Raw genomic sequence first — 22,860 nt, forward strand, 5'->3', positions numbered from 1 at the left:
GAAGTGACTCGAGCAAAAGCTGGGCCAGCGAGTCGCAAGTCGGGGATCGATCTGGAGCGACTCGGGCAAGAGTTGGGCCGACGAGTCACAAGTCGGGGATCGACATAGAGCGACTCGGGCAGAAGCTGGGCTGGCGAGTCGCAAGTCGGGGATCGACATGGAGCGACTCAAGCAGAAGCTAGGCCGGCGAGTTGCAAGTTGGGGATCGACATGGAGTGACTCAGGCAGAAGCAGGGTCGGCGAGTCGCAAGTCAAGGATCGATCTGGAGCTACTCGGGCAAGAGTTGGGCCGACAAGTCGTAAGTCGGGGATCGACATAGAGCGACTCGGGCAAAAGCAAGGCCGGCGAGTCACAAGTCAAGGATTGACATGGAGCGACTCGGGCAGAAGCAGGGCCGGCGAGTCATAAGTCAGGGATCGACATGAAGCGACTCGAATAGAGCTAGGTCGACGAGTCGCAAGTCGGGGATCGACATGGAGCGACTCGGGCAAAAGCAGGGCCGACGAGTCGTAAGTCGGGGATCGACATGGAGTGACTTGGGCAGAAGCTGGGTCGGCAAGTTGCAAGTCGGGGATCGACATGGAGCGACTCGGGTAGAAGCTGGGTTGGCGAGTTGCAAGTCGGGGATTGATCTGGAGCAACTCGGGCAGAAGCAGGGCCGACGAGTTGCAAGTCAGGGATCGACATGGAGCGACTTGGGCAGAAGCTGGGCCGGCGAGTTGCAAGTCAGGGATCGACATAGAGCGACTCAGGCAGAAGCAGGGCCGGCGAGTGCCAAGTCGGGGATCGATCTGGAGCGACTCGGGCAGAAGCAGGGCCGGCGAGTCGCAAGTCAGGGATCGACATGGAGCGACTCGGGCAGAGCTAGGCCGACAAGTCGCAAGTCGGGGATCGACATGGAGCGACTCGGGCAGAAGTAGTGTCGGCTTGGCGGCTGGTCCTCGAGGGGTGGTATCATGCCAGGATGATAATGGCCAATCGCTGGTCAAGGGACCGAGCTGTGTGGCTGAAGAGGAGACCAGTCTCGTTGGTCGAGTAGTTGATCTCGGGTTTAGGTCTGCCGGCAGGAGACCCTTTGTCATGACCGGTGCCATCGCACCACGTGGCGTGCTGACTGAGGCAACGTAGGCTCTGACTTGGGCCGATCGGGCCTCAAGCCCCTTAGGAATGCCTACATAGTTATAGAAGGGTGAGCGTCCGGGAATCCCCAAATTTCCGCGGCAAAGTGTGCCACGAATTGAGAGAGCAATTCGCTCTCGTGTTGAGATAATGCCAGCAGGGTGGCGATGGAAGGTTTAGGTCACACACCGGTGAGGAAGTTTTGCTCGAACTCCCTTGTGAGCTGGTCGAAGGATGAGACTGAGAGCGGGCGCAACCGGCTGAACCATGTTCGTACTGGTCGTCTGAAGGTGGTCGGGAATGCCCAACACATCAGGGCGTCCGAGGTGCTGTAGAGGGTCATCTAAGCCCAAAACGCTGCGACATGGTCCGCGGGGTCAGAGCCACTGTCATATGTCTCCAATGTCGGCAGCCTGAAGTTGAGGGGTACGGGCTTGTCCTGTATTCCCTGAGTAAAAGGGGAGTCACCCGAGTCGCCTTCGTTCGACTCGCTCCGCAACTTCTGGAACTCACGTTGGAACTCGTCCAAGCGTTGGTTGACCTAGGACAACTGGATACTGAATGAGTCATCTAGCGAGTCGAACGATATGGTGGCAGGCTTAGAGCGGGTCAATGTGATTCGATAGGGTGCGGGTATGCTCTGCTCGGGTGGACCTCTCGGGTCCGTGGTTTGGTCTCGGACTTCTCCCATCCCGACCTGCTCCCTGCTCAGTCTTTGTCGGGTTAGGTTGGTCAAGAGAGTTGCTAGCCGCACGCTTTGAGGAATGAGTGGGATGAGCATCTGCATCATCCCTGTCATTGCCTGCACTTGCTTGGTCAAGCTGAGGAACGCCTCGGGTGACACGACCGAGGGTCCCGTGGTAAGTCCAGGAGGTGATAACCCCGGGTAGTTGAACGAGCGCCAGTAGTGATCCGATGTCGAGGCCGGGATCCCCCCATCTCGAAGGACGGGGAGGGGCTGATCTCCGGGCCCAACAGAAGGGTGACCGACTGGTGGTTCTCCCTTGGGGAGAGCTCCCGCGGGATGCTCCTACGACATGACCCTCCTTCTAGCGCCAAAATGTTAGTGAACAAATGTGTCGTGGCTGGGGAGTCAGCACGGCTGATGTTGGGAGATTTCTGCGGGATGATTCGGATGATGGGGTACTCGAGCTCTCGGGAAGGAGTGCTGGTTGGCGTTGGTCGGGGTCGGGATTGATTGGCGACTCCTTGGTGTCGAGCGAGTTGCGCTCTTGTGCTGAGTCCCTCACAGTCGATGAGTGGTAGCCCTCCTACAAAATGGCCTCCGCCAGGTGGTACCCAACCATGGCCCCTCCGATGAGTAAGTCCATAGTCTCTCCCCTTTTTTGGAGGCCGGGATAGAGGTTTTTATACTGCCGTAAGAGGGTCGGTCGTACATGGATTGACGTGATGGACACATCACGACATCAGTACAGATTCTGGCTCGATGTGAGGGACGTTATCGTCTCGGGATTGTCGAGATCAGACATGTCGAACAATCTTGAGGGTACGAGTTATGACGTGACGTATGGTATCATCTATGACGTATCCTGAGGGCAAAACATGTCTTATCAGAAAGCGCGTTAGGTAATCCGAGGGACAGATTCAGAGTTGGGCTGCTGCAGTCGTTCTCCCACTCGACATCGAGAATAGTTTTATTTACATAAAATAAATTTATTTAGTTTGTACTAAAAAAAAGTTTTATATTTTGTTGAATCACTTATAAGTAAGTAAACTTTTTATTGTTGTTCAAGAAATCTTATAATTCTTTTCGTCTTGAAGGAAACGAATTAGTGAGCATTTGCAAACCCCACTCGACGCCTCTTCTCAAACTCCCCCCCAACCCCCTCCGTTGCGTTTGCACTCGCGACGAGGTGCCCACGAGACAATTACCGGTCAACGTTCCTTCTTTCCTCTCGATTTCCTCCGCCGCGGCGATCCTGTCCTCCGCACTTGATCTCCCCCGCCACCGATCTCTCATCCGTCGCCAGGGTTCCTCCCCACGCGGAGCCGGCCGCTCCATCCGCTACCCCGCCGCCTTAGCCTTTTCTCTCCTCGCAATTCCAAAAAAGGTTGTTCTGAGTCTTTGTTCCCTCTCCACCCTCCAGCTTCTTGCAAATTTGTTCCCATGTTTCTCATCGAGTTCTATCCTCGTTTCTAAACTTTGTGTTCCTATTGGCCTTCATGAATCTAGGGTTCGTTTGTGCTCCAATCTTTAATGGTACTGTTACCGATTTCGTTTGATTTTGCTCATACTACCTATTGGCTTTGTCGATTTCACAAGTTAGATTTGGTTTCCCTGTTCGAATACCCTGTAGGATTCCCCTTGTAATTTTGTAACGCCTTCAATCCTGTTGTTTGCTATATATCGTATGGATCTCACAAGTACTGAGTGTTTGACATTTGATAATCATGTCTCTACTAGAATCTTAGTTGCTATTTCATATTGCTCGATAATTTTTATTCTCCCGCAACTGTAACCATTAATGAATCGAGCACATGGAGCACTTGTCATCTGTCTCCTCGTTTTTTAATCATCATCTGCGTCTGATTTTGTTCTTTTAGGTAGAAGAGGACTCAACATCCTTCAAGAAAAGCTCATGGCTAATTTTCGTTTACTTCTCTTGGGGTAGGTGACATTCAATCTCACTTTTTTCTTTTCATCATTGACAATTGTATTTGTATTAATAATCAATAGTAAACTCTTTCTATGGCGTTTCATGCTTTGATTTATGACCTCTTGTAGGCATGTGAAACTCCCAAGTTTTGTTTTTCTAGAGTGATTCAGTTGTTGCGTTATGAGTCTTCGTTTTATGGATCTTGAAGTGGTAACATATGGTGCAAGAGAAATTACAGAAATTAAGGGATGTCAAGGTCCCTATTTGTCATATTCCGACTACATCTTGAAGGGCAAAAAGTGGAATACCTAAATGGAAGAGAATTTTGAAATCCTCTTGAGAGCCTTTTTGCATGTGATTTAAATTGATAGCGAATATTCACTAATGATGCAATTTGGAGATGACTTGGCATCTCCTTATTAGAAGCGGATTGGGACGAGTTGCAGTTGTTGTCGATGTTGTTTTTTTGGCTGGTCTGGTTGGTAAGTTAAATTTAGATTTATTAAGATGGTAGGAAGATAAGCTTGGTTTTTGATTTCATCTCCGACAGGTTGCCATAGGAATTGATTAAGTTTTGGCCACTGAAAAAATAAAGGGTGCATATATAGCTGGATTTAACGTTTATGAGGACGAAGTAACATGTAGTAAAATTTATGCATCATTGTTTTCTTATGATTAGAAGGTCGACTACAATGTGGTTAACATTTTGCATATTTTATGTTAGAGTGATTTTGTTGCATTTAGGAGCGGAGAATTATTCTGAATTCATCACCAAGTTGATAACTTCCCATGTACTTGTACCACTGAAAGAGTTAGTCAATCAGCTTCGAGTTTGGTTAAATTTGGTTCTTCAAACCTGTATATAGCTTGATATTCAGATAATTAGGAGCGTAGTTCATCCTTGGTGTGCAATCTGGTGTAGTCTTCATGTAGCCCAAATTTCTAGATCGAGTGGCTGTTTTTAATAAATTATGGATTGTCCATATTTGTGTGTTGACTAAAGCTCGAGGCTTTAGAATGAAAAATCAAATTTGATAATTAGGATAGTGCTAGTTGGTTCAGCACTTTTTCTGGAGATAATTTGGCAGTTGGCTGAAATTCAAGTTTAAAGAGGATATGTTTCATTATCATGCTTGAGGCAAGATTTGTTTATCTGTTGTTATTGCTTAAATCCTTCAATGTTTTATTGAATTTTTTCATCATGTATTTTTCATATCACTCTTATTCTTCATAATATTAATATCTGTGTTATCATTCATGTCCTTGTTTCTTATTTTTGCTTGGTAAATGCACTTGTACAAAAGATATGGCAGCCAAAGTTATTCTGTATATTTGTTTGTGATAAAGATTTTCTTCATATGTATTTAAGCATTTTGTTCTTAACAGTACTTCTCTTGATCAATGGAGCCATTTAAATTGGTCTTCTTATGTAACTGTTTTGTCCTTAGCTTACTGACATAAATTCCTAACTATTTGTTGCTTTTTGTTTCCACTGTTTCATTTGTAGTTTGTCACGGGCACGAAGTGCTTCTCTTTTTGGTATTGGTAGTAGTAAATATCCAAGGTATGCACATTCATCCACTATACTATACTTACCTTCTTTATTAATATCACGTGGCCTTATCTACTATATATTTTTTAAAACTTGAATAATGTAGATAATCTCTTGATAGCTATGTTGCATTTTCTTTAACATAATGTTTGCTATTGAACAAACTATAGTTTTACTTGATTGTTACTTGGAAAATTTTCTTGTGAAAACCCTTTTGTGCACTTTGAGAGAGCATCATATATTGCCTACTGAAATGGACAGAATAGTTTATTTATTTGTTAAGGGTCGCAGGATTGCTTGGCAGACCACAGCTATGTGGCACAAATAGTTAGTGATAGTTAGTCACTAATGTGTCTACTTTAATGAGCTTTTTATTGAGGGTAATTTTGGTCCTTTTAAAGTTATAGGCAATAGGCATTCTATCTTTTCCTAACCAATTACCAATGATATCTGATGATTGCCTTGGGATGTGGCTTCTAAAATACCCACAAGGTTGTTCATACCTAGTCAAGTCTCTTCCAAAGATGTAGAAATGACCCGATGTAAGATGTGAAAATGATGCCATTATTGCTTCCATGGGTGGTATGGAGGCTACCTATTTTCTTACTTGATTAACTTGATCAAGGAATGCCGTCTCATGTCGGTCGTCTGTATCGATTGCTGGTACATACCAGAACTTCGAAAAAAGGGCCGAAAAATAGCTTGAAATTAAAACAGACATATTTTTGGAATTTTCTCTTCTAATTTGTTGGTATATAATTCATATTTAGATAAGAATAAAGTGTATCTAAGCCATAAATGAATATAAAATTTTGGATGAAAATTTGAATGAGTGAGAATGAGATTGAGGAGGATTTAAAGGGTCAAAACAGGACCTAATGATTGATTTGATCGTTGGGACCCTGTTTGACCCGAGAGGAGACCAATATGGATGAAATTCGACTGTTATCGATTGCTATCAATTGGTAATGGTCAATTTTCGACTATGTTGAGTGCTACAAGAGGTGTACCACCCGGTCTGTCCCCCTAACAATGTACCATCCGAAGTGGATTGGTTCATGAATGAGTCAGCTGAAGAACCGATACGTATTGCTACCACATCAGGCAGAACGTTAAACCATGATCTTGATTATGGTATGATGTTTTATGGTCATTTTAAATCTTCTTTATCCTTTAGAGTTCTATTTTTGATATATATATGTATGGGCTAGTTCTTGTATGATCTCTTTTATTGTGATGAAATTTTCTAAATGGACCTTTTGTTTTTTCACAGAAGTTCACTTAATTACAAACTTGAGAGCCTGTAAGTTTCTTGCACATGTGAGGTCTTTCTTTCTTGCAATAATGATAGTTAGTTTAGCAATATATTCATTGCTGCTAGTTTGTAGATATTTTTATCCCTCGAAGCAAATAAGCTGTTACCTTTATGAAATAGTTAATGAGACCGTTATTGATCTGAATGGAATTGTAAGCAAATATTGCTTATAGAACTGAAGTGGAATGATTGAGGTAGATAGGGTAATATGTGATGTTGTGTTTGTTTAGTATTCCTTAGATTAAGAAAGTTGTGTGGGTATGGTTTGCATGCAAGAATATTTGGGAGAATGAAACAAACATATCGAAAGTGTTAGTGTCATAGGGATGAATGTTGCAAATTGTGATATGCATTTGTATAGATATGTGGTATTATAGAAAAAAAAAAAAACTTGTTTAGCAAAAAGTGGTTGAACAAGATAAATTTGCATTTGTTAAAAATTAGGGGCGGTACTGATATAAAATATCTTGAAGGAAGACTTAATGGTATCTTAGACATGGCCAAAGGACATGTAGATTCACTAATAAAGGGAGGTGAGTTAGTGCAAATGAGTGGTTTAAGGAGAGGTAGAGGAGATGTCTTCATTGGCAACAATAGGGAAAAGGATTTTTGTGGCTATTGAGTTTGAGCATGTTAACCACATATAAACAAAGATCAATGGTTAGACAAAAGCCATGTGGCTCACCCCAATTAATTGAGATCTACGCCTTGATTTTTACCATTGTGGTTAGTTCACATAATCAAGGACCACTCAAAATGGTATGAAATGGGCGGTATGTACTTGGTCCAGGCATGGATTGGTATGCGGACCACCCTCGTTTCGGGCATTTTGATCCAACTCATGAAATAATAAAAATGAAATCTAAAACAATGATGGGCCATCCAACTCCGTAATTAATAAAAAAACCCTAAAATAACAACTAGGGCTCACTAGCGCGACCCCTTGTGTTGCAATGCTGATGCCATTGCTACTTTTCGAGCGTTCTTCTCACCGCTTCCATCATCTTGTGATGTTGTTGCTGTTCGACGTCGTCACACTGCTCGATGTTGTCGCTGCTGCCATTCGCTAGTATCTATCTCCTAGGTGCACTTCCACCTCTTATTCTCCTCCTCTTCTTCCTTCTCCTTGACTCCAACACTTCTTCCTTCGTCTTCTTCCTCCTCCACCACTTCCTCTTCTTCCTCCTCTTCCTTCAGTGTCTCTCCTTCTTCCTTCCTCTTTCTCTTCTTCTTCTTCCTCCACCCCCTTCCTCTTCGTCTTCTTCTTCTTCTTTTTCTTGCTTTCCGAAATGCTGGTGTACTAACACAGCACACCGGTAACTGTATATACCAGTCTGGCCATTTCATCGAAACATGCCCGGTACTTGAAATGACAATCAAACACTGATGCGTATTGGCTTATTAGTGTTGTGTTCCTTTCTAGAGAGACATTATTTGCAATTTTCAACTATCTTAGTAGTTAGTTCATTCTTCATTGTATACTTTAAAATGTTTGGTTGTAAAGGAAAGCATTGCAATGAACATTAAAATTTTGGTACCTTAGTTTTTTTTTTGTTCTTAAGCTTTTTAAATACACTTATCTGTAGGAATTGTGCATTATCATCTCCCAGTGGTGGCTCTTTATATGTTTTATCTAAAAAGGTTAGTCATGTTGTGATATATGTACAAGTTCATCATCTGATTTGGGCCCTTAATTATGTTTTCTTTTCTTTTTTGACACAGTTGCTTGTTCAAGTTCATTTGTTCTCATCTGCAGGTACTGCTTCTTTGTTTATTGCCTTAATATCCTTCTTAATAAGTTGATATATTTGAACTTTTGAAGCTTATCATATACTAATATCTATGCATATTATGGTTTCATATATGATCACAACCGGGCGGACATGAGATTAAATTGGGGTGTTATATATACCTTCATGAAACTTTTGATTTTCTCATACAAAATAGACTCTAGATCTATTTCTTGAAACTTGTTAAGGAGAGGTTAAAGAAATGTAATATTTGTTGTTCAAAGAGGCGCCGTCTGAGCGCTCGCCCGAGCCCAGGCGCTGGGCGCTTCGGGCGAGCGCTTGGGTTAAACCAGGCGACCGAACCAGCGTTTTAGGTCTTGTTCGGTCTCCGGTGCTTTAGTTGGTTCAATCAAACCAATTAAAGTACCAATATCAGCGCGACTTCCCCAACCATAACCCTGCTCGCTGCTGCCGTTGCCACTATCGTCGCTTGCCGCTCTTGTTGTCGCTGTGGTTGCTCGCTGCTATCGCTGCCACTGCCACTGCCACTGCCACTATCGTCGCTCGCCGCTCCCACTCCCGCCGCTCGTTGCTACCGTTGCCGCTGCCACTATCGTCGCTCGCCGCTGTCGCTCTCGTTTTTCGAAGTCAGCACCCTCGGTCCTCCCTTACACTCTTCTCTTCTCTTTCAATAGTATACTATTAACAGTATACAGTATACCGTTAACTGTATACTAGTAACGATATTTGTATTTATTAGATTAATAATATATTATTTTGATTTTAATACTATTAATTTTTATTTATTTGAAATTATTGTTAGGTTTTAGGATAAATGACAAGTGTACATAGCAACTCAATAGAGTCTCCAATAGCATCAAAAAAAGATCCTGCATAGAAGTATAATTATCTAACGGATCCGAAAGATCCTAATGCAGTGACTTGCATGTTTTGCGATAAGACTACTAGAGGTGGTATTTTTCGTCCAAAATAACATCTAGTAAGAAATTTCAAGAATGCAGCAGCTTGCAAAAAGTGTCCACTTGAGGTAAAAGAAGAGTTACTGAGTTATATGAATGAAAAGAAGACGCAAAATAATAAATCTCACGGGAATTTACCAGAAGACATTTTTGAACATCTCAGGGAAGAAGAAGAAGATTATTCTATGAGTATTAACCCAAGTGGGAAAAAAGTATACAACAAAAAAGGAAAAGAAGTTATGAGTACTAAAAAGGGTAAAAAAGGATCGATAGATCTATATATGTTTCAGGGATTACAAAAGCAACAAGAGCAAGCAGGAGGCTCAAAATTTAGACAAGCAAATATAAGTGATGCTTGTGATAAAAAAATAAGAGGAAGAATAATTCGGCACATTGCTCGCTTCTTCTATCAGGTTGGTCTTCCCCTTAGTACAACTCGTTTAGATAGTTTTAAGAAAATGATTGAAGCTATTGGAAGACATGGTGCGGGATTAAAACCTCCAAGTTATTATGAGATTCGAGTTCCATTGTTGCAAAAAGAGTTGAATTATATAAATGACTTACTAAAGGGTTATAAAGAATCATGGGCCACACATGGTTGCTCTATTACGTCAGATGTTTGGACTAACAGGAGGTGTAGGAGTATAATCAATTTTATGGTTAACTGTTCTTTAGGAACTATGTTTGTGAATTCAATAAATGCTTCATCTTTTGTAAAATCTGGAGATAAGATATATGATTTACTTGACAAGTTCGTGGAAGAAATTGGAGAACAAAATGTCGTTCAAATCATAACCGATAATGGAAGCAACTATGTATTAGCTAGTAATATTCATCTTTTGATTTTTTTAATTATTTAATTATTTTACTTTAATTAAATGTGTTAAACTCTTAAGTCTTATCATTTTTGTTATCCTTTGTCTCAGGTAAATTGCTTGAAACAAAAAGACCACTTATATTGGACTCCATGTGCGACACATTGTATTGATTTAATGTTGGAGGATATTGGAAAGATCTTAGACATCAAGAAAACCTTAGAAAGAGTAATTTTTGTTGTCGGATTTCTTTGTAATCATATTGGGGCTTTGAATATGATGAGAGAATTCACAGGGAACAAAGAATTAGTGAGATATGGTGTCACCCGATTTGCTACTTCATTCTTGACATTACAGAGCGTGCATCGTCAAAAACATAATATGAGAAACATGTTTACCTTTGAGAAATGGGTGACAAGTAAATGAGTAAAAGATGCAAAAGGCAAGAGGGCTACTGATATCATCTAATGCCATCCTTTTGGAATCATGTAGTTTATATATTAAAGGTAATGGACCCTTTTGTTCGAGTCTTTCGGTTGGTGGATAATGAAGATAAGCCTGCAATGAGATATATTTATGAGACTATGGATAGAGCAAAGGAGACGATTAAAATGTCTTTTAATAAAAATGAAGAAAAATATGAGAAAATTTTTACAATCATTAACGAAAGATGGAATTGTCAACTTCATCATCACTTACATGCAACAGGATATTATTTGAACCATGAATTCTTTTATAAGATTAAATCTGTTGGGTTTGATGCAGAAGTTTTGGATAGGTTATATCAGTGCGTTGCAAGATTAGTTCCAAGCCTGGAGGTGCAAGATAAGATTATTCGTGAATTATCTTTATATAAAAATGCCGAAAGTCTTTTTGGAATTCCAATGGCCGTTTGATCTAGGACAACTACGTCTCCAGGTATTAATAATTTGATATAATTAATTTCATCTATAGTATGTTATTATGTTATTGCTAATAATAACATAAATTTTACAGTTGAATGATGGAGTTTATTTGGAAATTCTATCCTGAACTTACAGCAATTTGCTATCAAAGTACTTAGTTTGACATGTAGTGCTTCGGGTTGTGAGCGAAACTGGAGTGTCTTTGAGTATGTAAGGATCACTAAATATTTTTATTTTAATTAATTAATTAATTAAGATAGATTTATTAATATATTTTTAAATTATATGACATGATAGATTCACTCAAAGAGAAGAAATCGGTTGGAACATCAACGATTACACGATCTTGTTTACATAAAGTATAATCAAGCTTTAAAGGCTCGTCATGATTTGCAAAATAGAATTGATCCAATCTCATTGCAAGATATTGATGATTCTAATGAGTGGTTGGTGGGAGAAATGGGTGCTAACTTGCAAGATGCCGAAGACGAGCTTGTATTTGAAGATGATAGATTGACATGAGGAGATGTGGCAAGAGCTTCAGATGCTGGAGAATTATAAACATATACAAGACATATGACAAAGAGAAAAATGAGTGTAAAAGGATCAAGCTCGGCTCTTGTTATTGTTGAAGACATAGAGAATGAAACATATTTTGAAGAGGAAGAGGACGAATTCAATGAAGATGATTTGTTTGAAAATAACGATAATATTGATTATGATGAATGACTTTGATGTAAAATTTTATTATTTTGAATTTTGAGACTTTTTGTTAATGTGACATTATGATTTTGTACCTTAGATTTTCTTAATTTAATAGCATATTTTTATTTAAAATTTTAAATAATTATATTTATTAATTATATTATATATTTTTATATTTTAGCGTCTCACTTCGCTCGGGCGAGTGCCTCGGGCGTTTTTTGACTTTGGCATCTAGCGGTTTTTAAATCACTGCTATGTATTTATGAAAGAAATGATTATTTTTTATTAGAAGTTCAACTAAACACTATATAACCGTAACAAAGTAGTTGTTAGTTGGGAGTTGAATCCAACTTTTACCAAAATATAATTTGTTTATAAGTTGGATCATAATGGGATTGTTAATCAGCCATTGGATTCGAGGTTGGAATCTTTATGAACTTTATCATGATATAAATTTTTTTATTCTCTAGAAATTAATTGCATCTTAACTGATTTCTATAGTTCAATTGAATCTTAGCAGACTTGTCAGCATCTTCAGGTGTTACACAACAGACTTCTTGTGGAAATTCAATGTAGACATGCTCTTACAGGATAGAGTATATGCTTATTTTACAAAATGGAACTACTCTATACTGATACTACCTTGTTGATTTTACATTTATATCCTTGTGTTAGTGTAGTTGGATGTTGCATAAATATATTGTTGACATGCATTATGACTCGACACGATCCACTTATTATTTTAGATGATGCCATTATGCTGCTATCAGTACCTGTAAGTGCCGGTCAATGTATAGAATAAATTGATTTTAATCTAGAAAACAATAAAATACCAAATTGAAACATATGTCATATAAGAATCAAAAGTAGCATCTAAAAGTTACATGCACACGGGAAGAAAATCTGACTAACATGTATGCGATTTGGGTTTAGAACGTCGTTAAATAGTTTGATTCAGTGATTTAAAAAGGCGCTCGGGCGCTCGCCTAGGCGCTCGGGCGAGGCGAGGCGAGGCCCGAGCGCCTCGCTTCATTTCCAGGCGATGCGCTTTAAAGAGGCGTCACTTGGGCGCTCGCCCGAGCCCAGGCATCGGGCGCTTCGAGGGAGCTCCTGGGTTAAACCAGGCGACCAAACCAGCGTTTGAGGTCTGGTTCAGTCTCCGGTGCTTTAGTTGGTTCAATCGAACCAACTAAAGCACCGATATCAGCGTGACTTCCCCAACCCTAACCCTGCTCGCTGTTTACGCTAATGCCGCCACTAGTCGTTGCCGCTGCTGCTATCGCTGCTCGTCGCTTTCGCTGCTGCTGTCGATGCTCGCTGCTACCGTTGCCGCTCCCACTGTCGTCGCTCCCGCTCTCGCTGCTCACTGCTATTATTGCCACTGTCTCCGCTCGTCGCTTTCGCTCCCGCTCCCGCTCCCGCTGCTCGCTGCTACCATTGCCATTGTCTTCGCTCGCCGCTTTCGCTCCCGCTCCCGTTGCTCGCTGCTACCGTTGCCACTGTCTCCGCTCGCCGCTTTCACTCCCGCTCCCGTTGCTCGCTGCTGTTGGTGCCACTGTTGCCGCTTGTCGCTCCCGCTGTCGCTGCTGCTGTCGCTGCCACTGTCGTCGCTCACAGTTGCCGCTCCCGCTCTTCTCAGTCAACACCCTCGGTCTTCCGACTCTTCCCTTACACTCTTCGATAGTATACTGTTAACAGTATATAGTATACAGTTAACAGTATGCAGTATACTGTTAACTGTATACTAGTAATAGTATTTGTATTTATTAGATTAATTTAATAGTATATTTTTATTTAAAAAATTAAAAAATATATTAATTAATTATATTATATATTTTTATATTTTAGCGTCTCATTTTGCTCGGGCGAGCGCCTAGCGCCTCGGGCGTTTTTGGACCTTGGCGTCTTTTGGCGCCTAGCGCTTTTTAAATCACTGGTTTGATTTCTATCTAGTATTAGTGTTAAGAGAACTACAACAAGGCAACCTTAGTACAGGACTGGCTTGGGTCAACCTATGGTTCACTGATTGCTATGTATTGGGATCACCGGGCAGCTAAGTTGGTATGCAAGAACAGCAGCAGCACTGGAAATCCTCCTCAAGACAAGTTGACTACAGATATCTTTGGACATCTGGCTTTCTCGTTACAAAAAATGGGGATCTAATATGTAGAAAAAGGACCATTTTGGTATTGATGTCGGCTTGTACAGATCCAAACTGACACAATATGAGCCAATATCAGTTTTGGTACAATTTTGATCAGTATTAGTTACAAATTGATATTTTAATCCTTCTAGCTATTAAGTTTTCATTGGATTGGACAACAATATTTATGGTTCAAACTTATGAGCTCGTAAGCACTTCCCTATTCCCTTCTCCAAGTAAATAGTGCTTCTTAAACAAAATGAGGAAGAAAAATAAGTTAAGGTGAATACCTGAGTTACTTGTGATGGTTTTCATTTTGGTTTATGATTTTCCCACAGGTACAATAGGCTGTTGGATGCCTTTGTTTGAATTACCTTCTATCTACTGAGTCGTAATAGTTATGTCCTTGAACTATAAATTTTGAAGCTCAAGGAGCTCTCATTTTATTTCTTAAATGGCGGCCTAACTGAATCTAGTTGACCCTGGTTTTAATCAGGGAGCTTATCTGAATGGAAATTTTATCCTCCCACTTTACTTTTCATATCTCATCTCATCCCAAATGAATGACCTCTCTTCGTAAAGTATTTTTGGTTATTGCTTTAGATTTTGAAGATGCTCAAATAGTATGAATTATACAAGGAATTTGAGAGGGATGTTAAGCTGATCCATTCACCATTACCTTTTGAATTGATAGGTAAATCAATAGGACCTCATGGGGCTAATTTAAATACTTCTTATTTAATCATTTTTATTGATGCAGAACTTCCTTCACATATGGTGCTTGGAATGCCAGCACTGTCCCCTACAATGGTGAGTAATGCATGAACAGATTTTCACTTGTTTGAATGTATACAGTCCCATGTATATTTTTTATACTTAAGAACATGATAGGAGGATTGATAGGATTCAATCTGATTTTCTCAGAATCAAGGTAACATTGCAAGGTGGAGGAAAAACGAAGGTGATAAGGTTAGAGATGCCATCTTTACAAAATTATTAAGGAGCCTATCATATTATGATAATTGTTGGTTTGTCCTGCCACTGCTTTGACAGATTCATTCTAATAACTTATATCTTTTATTCAGATTGAAGTAGGTGATGTTTTATGTGAAATAGAGACAGATAAAGCAACTCTTGAATTTGAAAGCCTTGAGGAGGGGTAATATCCCAGTTTATTGTCAGGCAAATGGTGTTATAATTTTTATATGCTGTTTTTCACAATTGCACTTAAAGTTCTTTTTATTACAAAAAAAAGCAGAAAGTTCTATTTGTATGCAGTGTTAGTACTTAGTAGCTTGATATGCATGTAGGTTAAGACTTCCAGAAATACTACAATAGTTGGATTGAGAGTTTTGAACTAGTTTAAGTTCTTTCTTCTTGGGCACAAATTACTAGCATCCAGCAAGTTTGTGCTATTTCTTCTTTTGCAATACCTATCTGTGAAAAGCTAAGTTAATAAGCAATTCTCTGATACTATATGAGAGGACAGCTGAGTGAGGACTAGATATGAGATGAGTATCTCTATAACTTGGTTCAATTATATCTGGATGTTTAAACAAACGGCATTTATTTGTTGAGATAATTAATTGAAATGCATATAGAGTAGAAAGAAATATAGGATGATATTGTAGAAAGAAAAAAGTTTTACATAAAAGTATTAAAAAGTATAGAGAAATATTAGTGGTTATAAACTTGCTAATGTACAATGACTAAGAAAAGGACTCTGTCAGAGTTGCAGAAATATAGCACCATGTTATAGAAAGAAAAGGGTTATTTAGTGGTTATTTAAAAGTATTAAAAGATATATACATTGGATCAGTCTCTAATGGATAAAAAGAGTGTTTAGGACTAGTAATGAACAAAGTTATTAAGCTTATTTGCATTAAGTTTTCATGGTTCATGTTGTTCTTTGATGATATACCCTATTGACGATGGCCTTGTTGCATCTAGGTTTAAGTTTATGCGAACAAACCTAAGAATACTAAAGTTTTAGTTAAACAAGGTTAGGAATGAATGTCCAATGCAACTTTACGAATGTTATGGAAAGAACCAATGGTATTTTAAAAATAGATGGATTAGAAATTCCCTGAAATAGAAAATTTAAATATATTTGATCTATCATTCAAGAGGGGGAATCAGTGAAGATATTGTTCATAGAGTTAGAGCATGATAGCTAAAATAGAGAGGGGCATTAAGAGTCTTTTGTGATCATATTTGGATTAAAGAAATGTATAGTTTTAAAGTTAGTTTTGTTTTTTGGGTCAGAATGTTGACAGCTAAAAAATAACATCCACCTTCTATGAGTTAATGGCACCGAGATGAAAATGTTCAGGTGGATGTGTGAGATTACAATAAAATCATAGTATTAGAGATAATGTAATAACGTGTGGCACCTTGATGCTTGGTCATAAAAAAATATCATTGTCTAAGCACTATGTCCTTTGACTAGTGATTTTCATTCCTGCAAGCAAAATTCCGATCTTGTCTGGTGGAAAAATTGGCATTTTCCCTTATAGAAACTCTTCTATTTGCAATGATATTGAGTCTTATGTTGTTTGTTTTCTTGTTTACCTTGATACTAGTATGGTTCTATTCTCCAAGTTTTCTTCCCTGTTTGGTAACGTGACGTGGCATTCCTCTGTGCCTTCTTTCCAGCTAAGTAGTCTGTCAAAATAACATGTCATTGCTATATGTGTTCATCTGTTTGTTGGTATGAATGTGGCATTCCTCTATGTGGTTGTCTTCTTTTGACTCAAACCTAGCTAGAATTGTCTGCAATTGGTGGAGCTCTGACCCTGATAAATCCTTTTTCTCAAAATTGTTTAAGCCTGACCATAAGCCACAGCCCAATATTTGTTTACACCATAACCAACATAGGACAAGAGAAGGAAGGGTTCTGTGTGATTCCGGTCGAGGACAACATAGGGCATGCTAGCCATGCATCTCTTTGAGATAGTTTTTGATAGAGTTGCTTTGAGACTTCAAATTTCAACTTTACATTACTGTGCTTGTATCTGTTGCTTAAAATATATATGCTTTTTTAAGTGTGTACATGCAATTTTGCTGATGATAGTAGTGACCAAAGAAATTGATGCGAAGTCAATGAGCATACTTGCAGAACTTCTATCTATGCAGTTTTTACGTTGCATTATGCTCTGTAGGTTTTTGGCCAAGATATTAGCACCTGAAGGTTCAAAGGATGTGCTTGTGGGACGACCTATTGCAATTACGGTATGATGTTTCACACAAATAAACCAATTTAACGTTTAGTGTTGGCTATGTGTAATTTTGTTGGCCATGGGGTTATCTATTTTATTCTATGAATTTTTAAGAATATTTTTATTAGATGACAGTTATCCTTTTCTTGATCCCATGCTTTGCTACTTGCTCAACATCGTCTAAAGAAGGTTTAGTTGATGAGTCTTCTAACATTGTTATTCTCAAGGTTGAAAATCCAGATGATGTTAAAAGCATACCAGCTGATATATGCAAAGGATTCGAGGCCAAAGGGGAAGAATCGACTAAGGAATGGACTGACACTGCAGAACACAAAGTGAGCATTCCAAAGGCAAATTTCAGCAGAATCAGCCCGTCAGCAAAGTTGCTAATTGCACAGCATGGTTTAGAACCATCTTCACTATGGGCGTCAGGTCCTCGTGGAACACTTTTGAAGGGGGATGTACTTGCAGCAATTAAGTCTGGAGTGCAGTCTACAGGAGCTCACAAATCAGATCAAGAGCCGGTAGCTGCATCAACAAGTACCTTGAAGCCAACTGTTCATCAGTTGTCTCAGTCTGCAGTCCCTTTACACGATACAGACACTCATGAAGATTTTCTAAACAGTCAAATTCGTAAGGTACGTGTTGTGTTTGTTTAGAGGAACATACCTTTTCCTAGTAAATGCTACTTTGGAGTGTGAAATTCTGGTAATTGATTTTCTTTAAGAACTTGCAGAAGAATTGTTTTTATACTGATCTGATATATTTTGGCATTATAGAAGTAAATCTTATATTTAGTATTTCATATAAGGTTCTTTCACCTGCACACTATATTTTAAATACCAGACGGTAGTGGATACCAGCCAGCGCCTGGACCACCATGGGATTGTTAGATAGACCAGTATAGCACACCACTCCAGTTGATATCATTGAGAAAAAAATTAAAAATGGGAAAAGAATATAAAATACTCCGAACTTTTCTTCTTCCTCTTCTTTGGTGAAGGACTCCACTTTTATCTTCTCCATATAGGAGCAAAGTTGCACATGAGCATGACCATGGGTTTTGAGGTTTTGAGCCCTAAAGTTGGAATTTTTAGATCGGTCCAGCCTGGGCCTACTAAATAAACCAGGTTAGCTGGCTTACTTTGTAAGGCTGAGGTGCAAATTGCCCCTATATACCAGTGGTATAGCTGAATGTTTAGTCAAAACTGGGTACCATAATCAGTAAATTAAAGAACTATTATCAAAATCTGGGCTGTAAGGTACATTTAACCAAGGTTCTCAATTGTGGTCCATACTTGTGTACCGAGCCCTGCACGGTACGGTACGTACCGAGGCATACCGACCGTACTGTCATGGACTTAGCTGGTTTTGCCTAAGTCGTGCGGCACCCTTGCGTGTCCGTCCGCAAAGGTCAGCCTCCCGGAAACCTCCCATGGTCCCTTAGGACCTACAAAAGAGAAAACGGGTTAGAGAAAGCGCCTCACTCGGGATCCACAAGTAAACATTCCAGGAAACACTTCATAGACAATGCAAATTACAAACAGACTTTACAAGCTCTGAACGGTTGCACAACAAATGGTCCACTATAGACCGAATATCTCTTACAAGTGTCCACATGACATAACATTTATTTACAAGCCTAAGAAGGCCACCAAACCTAACTAAAATAAGGCTGTTAAGCCTTCAACCGTTCCTCTACATGCTATGGAAAGCATGAACAAACAGAAAGACACGGACATACATAAGTATTACATCAAACATCATGTTTAGAACTTTGTCCGTGACAGTATGCCGGGGGCGTACTGACGATATACCCTAAAAGAGCTAAAAAACCTCCAAAAATACCGAGGCGTACTGACCTGTATGTCTCGGTAATGGTCGAAATCCGGGACGTACCGACCTGTATGCCTAGGTAACGGTCGAAATCCAGGGCATACCGACCGGTACACCTCGGTAATGGTCGAACTCCGAGGTATATCGACTGATACACCTCGGTAACGGTCGGATTTCGACCGAATCCGACCGTTACCGCCCAGTACAAACCATGTATCGCCTGATACGGGGTCAAAACATTGGTACCACCCGATAGAGGGCAGTTCGTGTACTAGTATTGAAATTGAGAACCCTACATTTAACTTAATGGTCCTTACTGTATTGTTAATCACTGTCTGCAGATTTCCATAACCATGACTTTTAGGTTTGCCTCCTTTCTACGATGGATGTCGGATAATACTTGATAATTCTTCGTAGTAAGTTATTTCTTCAGCAAATCATAACTATGTCCATACTATTTATTGAAACCTTGGAATTTCCTTCAGTTCTTGTTAAAACTTCACCATGCAAGAATTGCTTTGTGTCAGAACATCTCATGCTGATTAGTCACCACTTTGGTGCTTGCTATGCTTGCATCATTTTGGCTCAAGTTACATTTATCTTAATATTAGTTAAATTGTAATTTGTGCTATATTAGTGTCATTGAGTCTACAATGAGTCCTTATGTAGTTTTTTATTTTAGGAGTTCTTTGGGGTATTTGTTTTTTCATAAAAATTTTCTGGGAATTACCTGCAACATCACTGATCTGCAGAAATCTTCTAGATCTGAAGACCAAGAGATTCAAAAGCTGTAATACTGTTGCTTCTAAATTGTAATTTTGGAATGAGGAAATGGTTTCAGCATTGTAGGCGTTTTGATTGCTGAACTTTATAGCTGAGCACTAATAGCCAACTGATCACTTCTAACTTCTGCATGAACATAGCCTTCCAGTTCTCTTTACTGGTTCTGGTAAAGTTAAAAGTGGTGTTGAGTGCACTTTAGGGTATTTTAGGGACAGTTGTGGTCTCAAAGAACTGTTGTGATGAAACAAATGAAAAAAGGGGCATTTGTCACATAATCGTGTTGTACAATTGTAGCTTTTCTATCTTTTTTGTTTTCTCTATCTTTGATGCCACTGTTGTGCATTTTATTAACTCAAGGGCCCAATGCGACATAAATGTATTCCTGTTAAAAAGCTAGCCGACAATATCAGTTCAATCATTTAGATTTCTTGTATGTTGAATTTGTTAAGAAAAAGCCTTGGGATACTCAAACCATTGCATTGATAATGCCATCATCAGAGATTTGACTGCCACAACCATTCATCATAGAATTAGAAAAAAAAGAAAAATGGAAATGAGGATTGAAGTGTTCCTACAAGTGTAGATGAAGTCTCTGGCGGTCTGTGAAAAGGCACAAGGCTTTTAAGCCACATAAGAAAGACAAAAGTTCTAACTTTCAAATCCATTTGAATGGACTGGCTTGGTTCAGTTTGCCCTTATTATGTGGCTTTTGGCCATATAAATGATGTAGACCAGTGTTTTGCTACCAAGCCTTCTTTCTTTTGGTTCTCAGAATATGTTTCAAGTGTTACACCTGAGATATGTTGACACTTACCTTGGCACTTACATCATGTTTGGTGTCTGTCTACTAGTGGCTAGAGCAGTTTGTATTGAGCCATGCTTTGTGAGCATGCCCGCATTGGTATTATGTGCTATATCCTCTGTAGCAATATGTTGTACTGTATTCCGTTGCATGTATATATGTAAGGTAGGCATGAGTTGAACTGGCACAAAGTGTATACTGTGCCCCATTTTCAGCATTTCCATGGTATATAATGAGTCATATGAATGGTGCCATATTTGGAACTACACTTGAATTATACTACATGTAAAAATTTGAATGATACTACACTTGGAAATTACGAGCTTTGGTTCATTGTAATTAACATAAAATCTACAATTTTTGGAATTTGTACTGTTATTTTACCATGTTATATTTTTTTCATGTACACCTTTGATGATCTTGGCGGATGTGGTTTTATTTAGGTTATTGCAAAACGATTGCTGGAATCAAAACAACACATTCCACATTTATATCTGTCCTCAGGTGGATCTTCATTCTTCAATTAGCATTTCTCATACCTTTTAATTGTAATTATATGTTTAACATGTTTTCAGATGTCATATTGGACCCTTTACTTGCTTTCAGAAAGGAACTTAAAGGTTGGCAACCATATCCATTCTCATTAAGTGTATTCGAGATATACTGCTTTTTTGGTTGATAAATATAAGTTCTTTTTGTCTCAACATGCAGAGCAATATAATGTCAAAGTCTCAGTAAATGACATTGTCATAAAAGCTGTTGCACTTGCATTGAGAAATGTACCTGAAGTAAATGGTAAGAGTTTGAACCATCTGTACTTGTATAAGATCCTCAAGTTTGAAAGCTGAACTTGGTCATCCGATAGGAGAATACCATTGCATATAACTTGTTATTTTCCTTATACATAAATGTGAAAATATTCTTTAACGGATCTAAATTTTAAAAAGCTATCCTCAGTCGAGCCATCCAACTTAATGTGAATTGAAAAGTCAGCTATCACTGCTTTTGATTTGAAGTGTTCTAAACAATGGACTAGAAATCCCTTCCCTCTTTATTTATCCATTTTTCATGTGAGCCTGGCATGCTTGATGAATAGATCGATGGAACAATTGCACTGTTCAATTTGCTGAAGGTAAGAAGATCTCATCAGTTAGGAGATGTGACTGTTAGCTTGATCAACTACTTTGTATCATTAAAAAACATAAGTTTTACACCACTTCATGTATTATACCACTATTTTTTTTAATGCAAGTGTCATCCATAAGTATTCTATTGGTTTAGATAACCTTCTTTTGAATCATTTAAGGTACATAGAAATTTCTACTTGGTAATTATATTGGTTTTTGTCACATACTCTTTGAAATGATATTTCCTAAATGGTTGATTTAGGAATTTGCACTGTGTCACCACATGATGTACATAATAGTGCATCTATGGCTTTAGATGAGTAGGTGATTAGAGCATGACTAATCGTAACAACATTATTATATTTAGTAAACACCTTTTTATGTTATAAAACTTCAACTTCTTAATTTATTCTTTTACTAAGTTTATTGTAGTCCCATTATCATGAAACTTCCATAAGATAGGTATTATAATACAATATCGGTACGTGGATTGCCCGGTACCAGGCCGAACGCTCAATAACGCCTTGTATCGGATGATACGGGGATATATTGGGTGGTAACGGTTGAAATTTTGATCGTTACCGCCCGACACAACTCGGTAACGTTCGAAATCGACCGTTATCGATCAACGGTCAAAATGATCGTTGGATCCCTTTCTCATGGGTTTTTAAACTCATCTTCTCCCTTATTTCGCTCCATTTCACTCTCATACTCTCTTAAATTACCTCAAACTCATTTTTTCTCACATTTTCACTCTCCTAGACTCTACATAGCAACGATTTGTGAATTGAATCGAGGTTAATTTGAGAAAACTAAAAGGAAGAACTTTTTATCAAGAGGTATGTATTTACACATGGATCGAGGAGCAATATTTTACATATGTCATCCAAGATTCAGATCATGGAACTCGACAAGGTCCTGGTCAAATTTATGCGCAGAAGGGGAAGGGGAAGATAGTGGATGAATTTGAGCAGATGTGACGGAGCCTACATGATGTAGACACAGAACGAAGCTCATCGTATTCATAGTCGTTGTATTATGGAGAATCATATGGCCAACAGTAGTACGGTGATAGTTGGTCATACCTCTCAGAGCAATAGTATGATATAGAGCAACATATTAGTAGTTAAAGTAGAAGCTCTGACATTCACCAATATATGCCTCAGGAACCGCCTCGGACAAATGTGATTCATGACGATCAACTTACGATC

At 39.2% G+C, this 22,860-nt stretch overlaps 1 protein-coding gene across 2 annotated transcripts in view; it reads left to right on the forward strand.

The window, feature by feature from the left end:
- The first annotated feature begins 2,900 nt into the window (after positions 1-2,900).
- LOC103974108 (dihydrolipoyllysine-residue acetyltransferase component 1 of pyruvate dehydrogenase complex, mitochondrial) overlaps positions 2,901-22,860 on the forward strand; it is a 33,093-nt gene continuing 13,133 nt past the window's right edge. Inside the window, exons 1-14 of one of the 2 annotated variants that reach the window (XM_009388861.3) lie at positions 2,901-3,192; positions 3,686-3,749; positions 5,246-5,302; positions 6,564-6,593; positions 8,192-8,246; positions 8,328-8,361; positions 14,644-14,693; positions 14,808-14,852; positions 14,969-15,042; positions 17,045-17,114; positions 17,329-17,739; positions 20,966-21,026; positions 21,098-21,142; positions 21,234-21,317. In XM_009388861.3, coding sequence (XP_009387136.2) covers positions 3,721-3,749; positions 5,246-5,302; positions 6,564-6,593; positions 8,192-8,246; positions 8,328-8,361; positions 14,644-14,693; positions 14,808-14,852; positions 14,969-15,042; positions 17,045-17,114; positions 17,329-17,739; positions 20,966-21,026; positions 21,098-21,142; positions 21,234-21,317 — 1,045 coding nt within the window. In that variant the 5' untranslated portion in view covers positions 2,901-3,192; positions 3,686-3,720. The remainder of the gene's footprint in view (positions 3,193-3,685; positions 3,750-5,245; positions 5,303-6,563; positions 6,594-8,191; positions 8,247-8,327; positions 8,362-14,643; positions 14,694-14,807; positions 14,853-14,968; positions 15,043-17,044; positions 17,115-17,328; positions 17,740-20,965; positions 21,027-21,097; positions 21,143-21,233; positions 21,318-22,860) is intronic. The other variant, XM_009388862.3, reaches the window with a different exon arrangement.

The sequence above is a fragment of the Musa acuminata genome, chromosome BXJ2-8, assembly GCF_036884655.1.
Source record: "Musa acuminata AAA Group cultivar baxijiao chromosome BXJ2-8, Cavendish_Baxijiao_AAA, whole genome shotgun sequence".
NCBI lineage: Eukaryota > Viridiplantae > Streptophyta > Magnoliopsida > Zingiberales > Musaceae > Musa > Musa acuminata.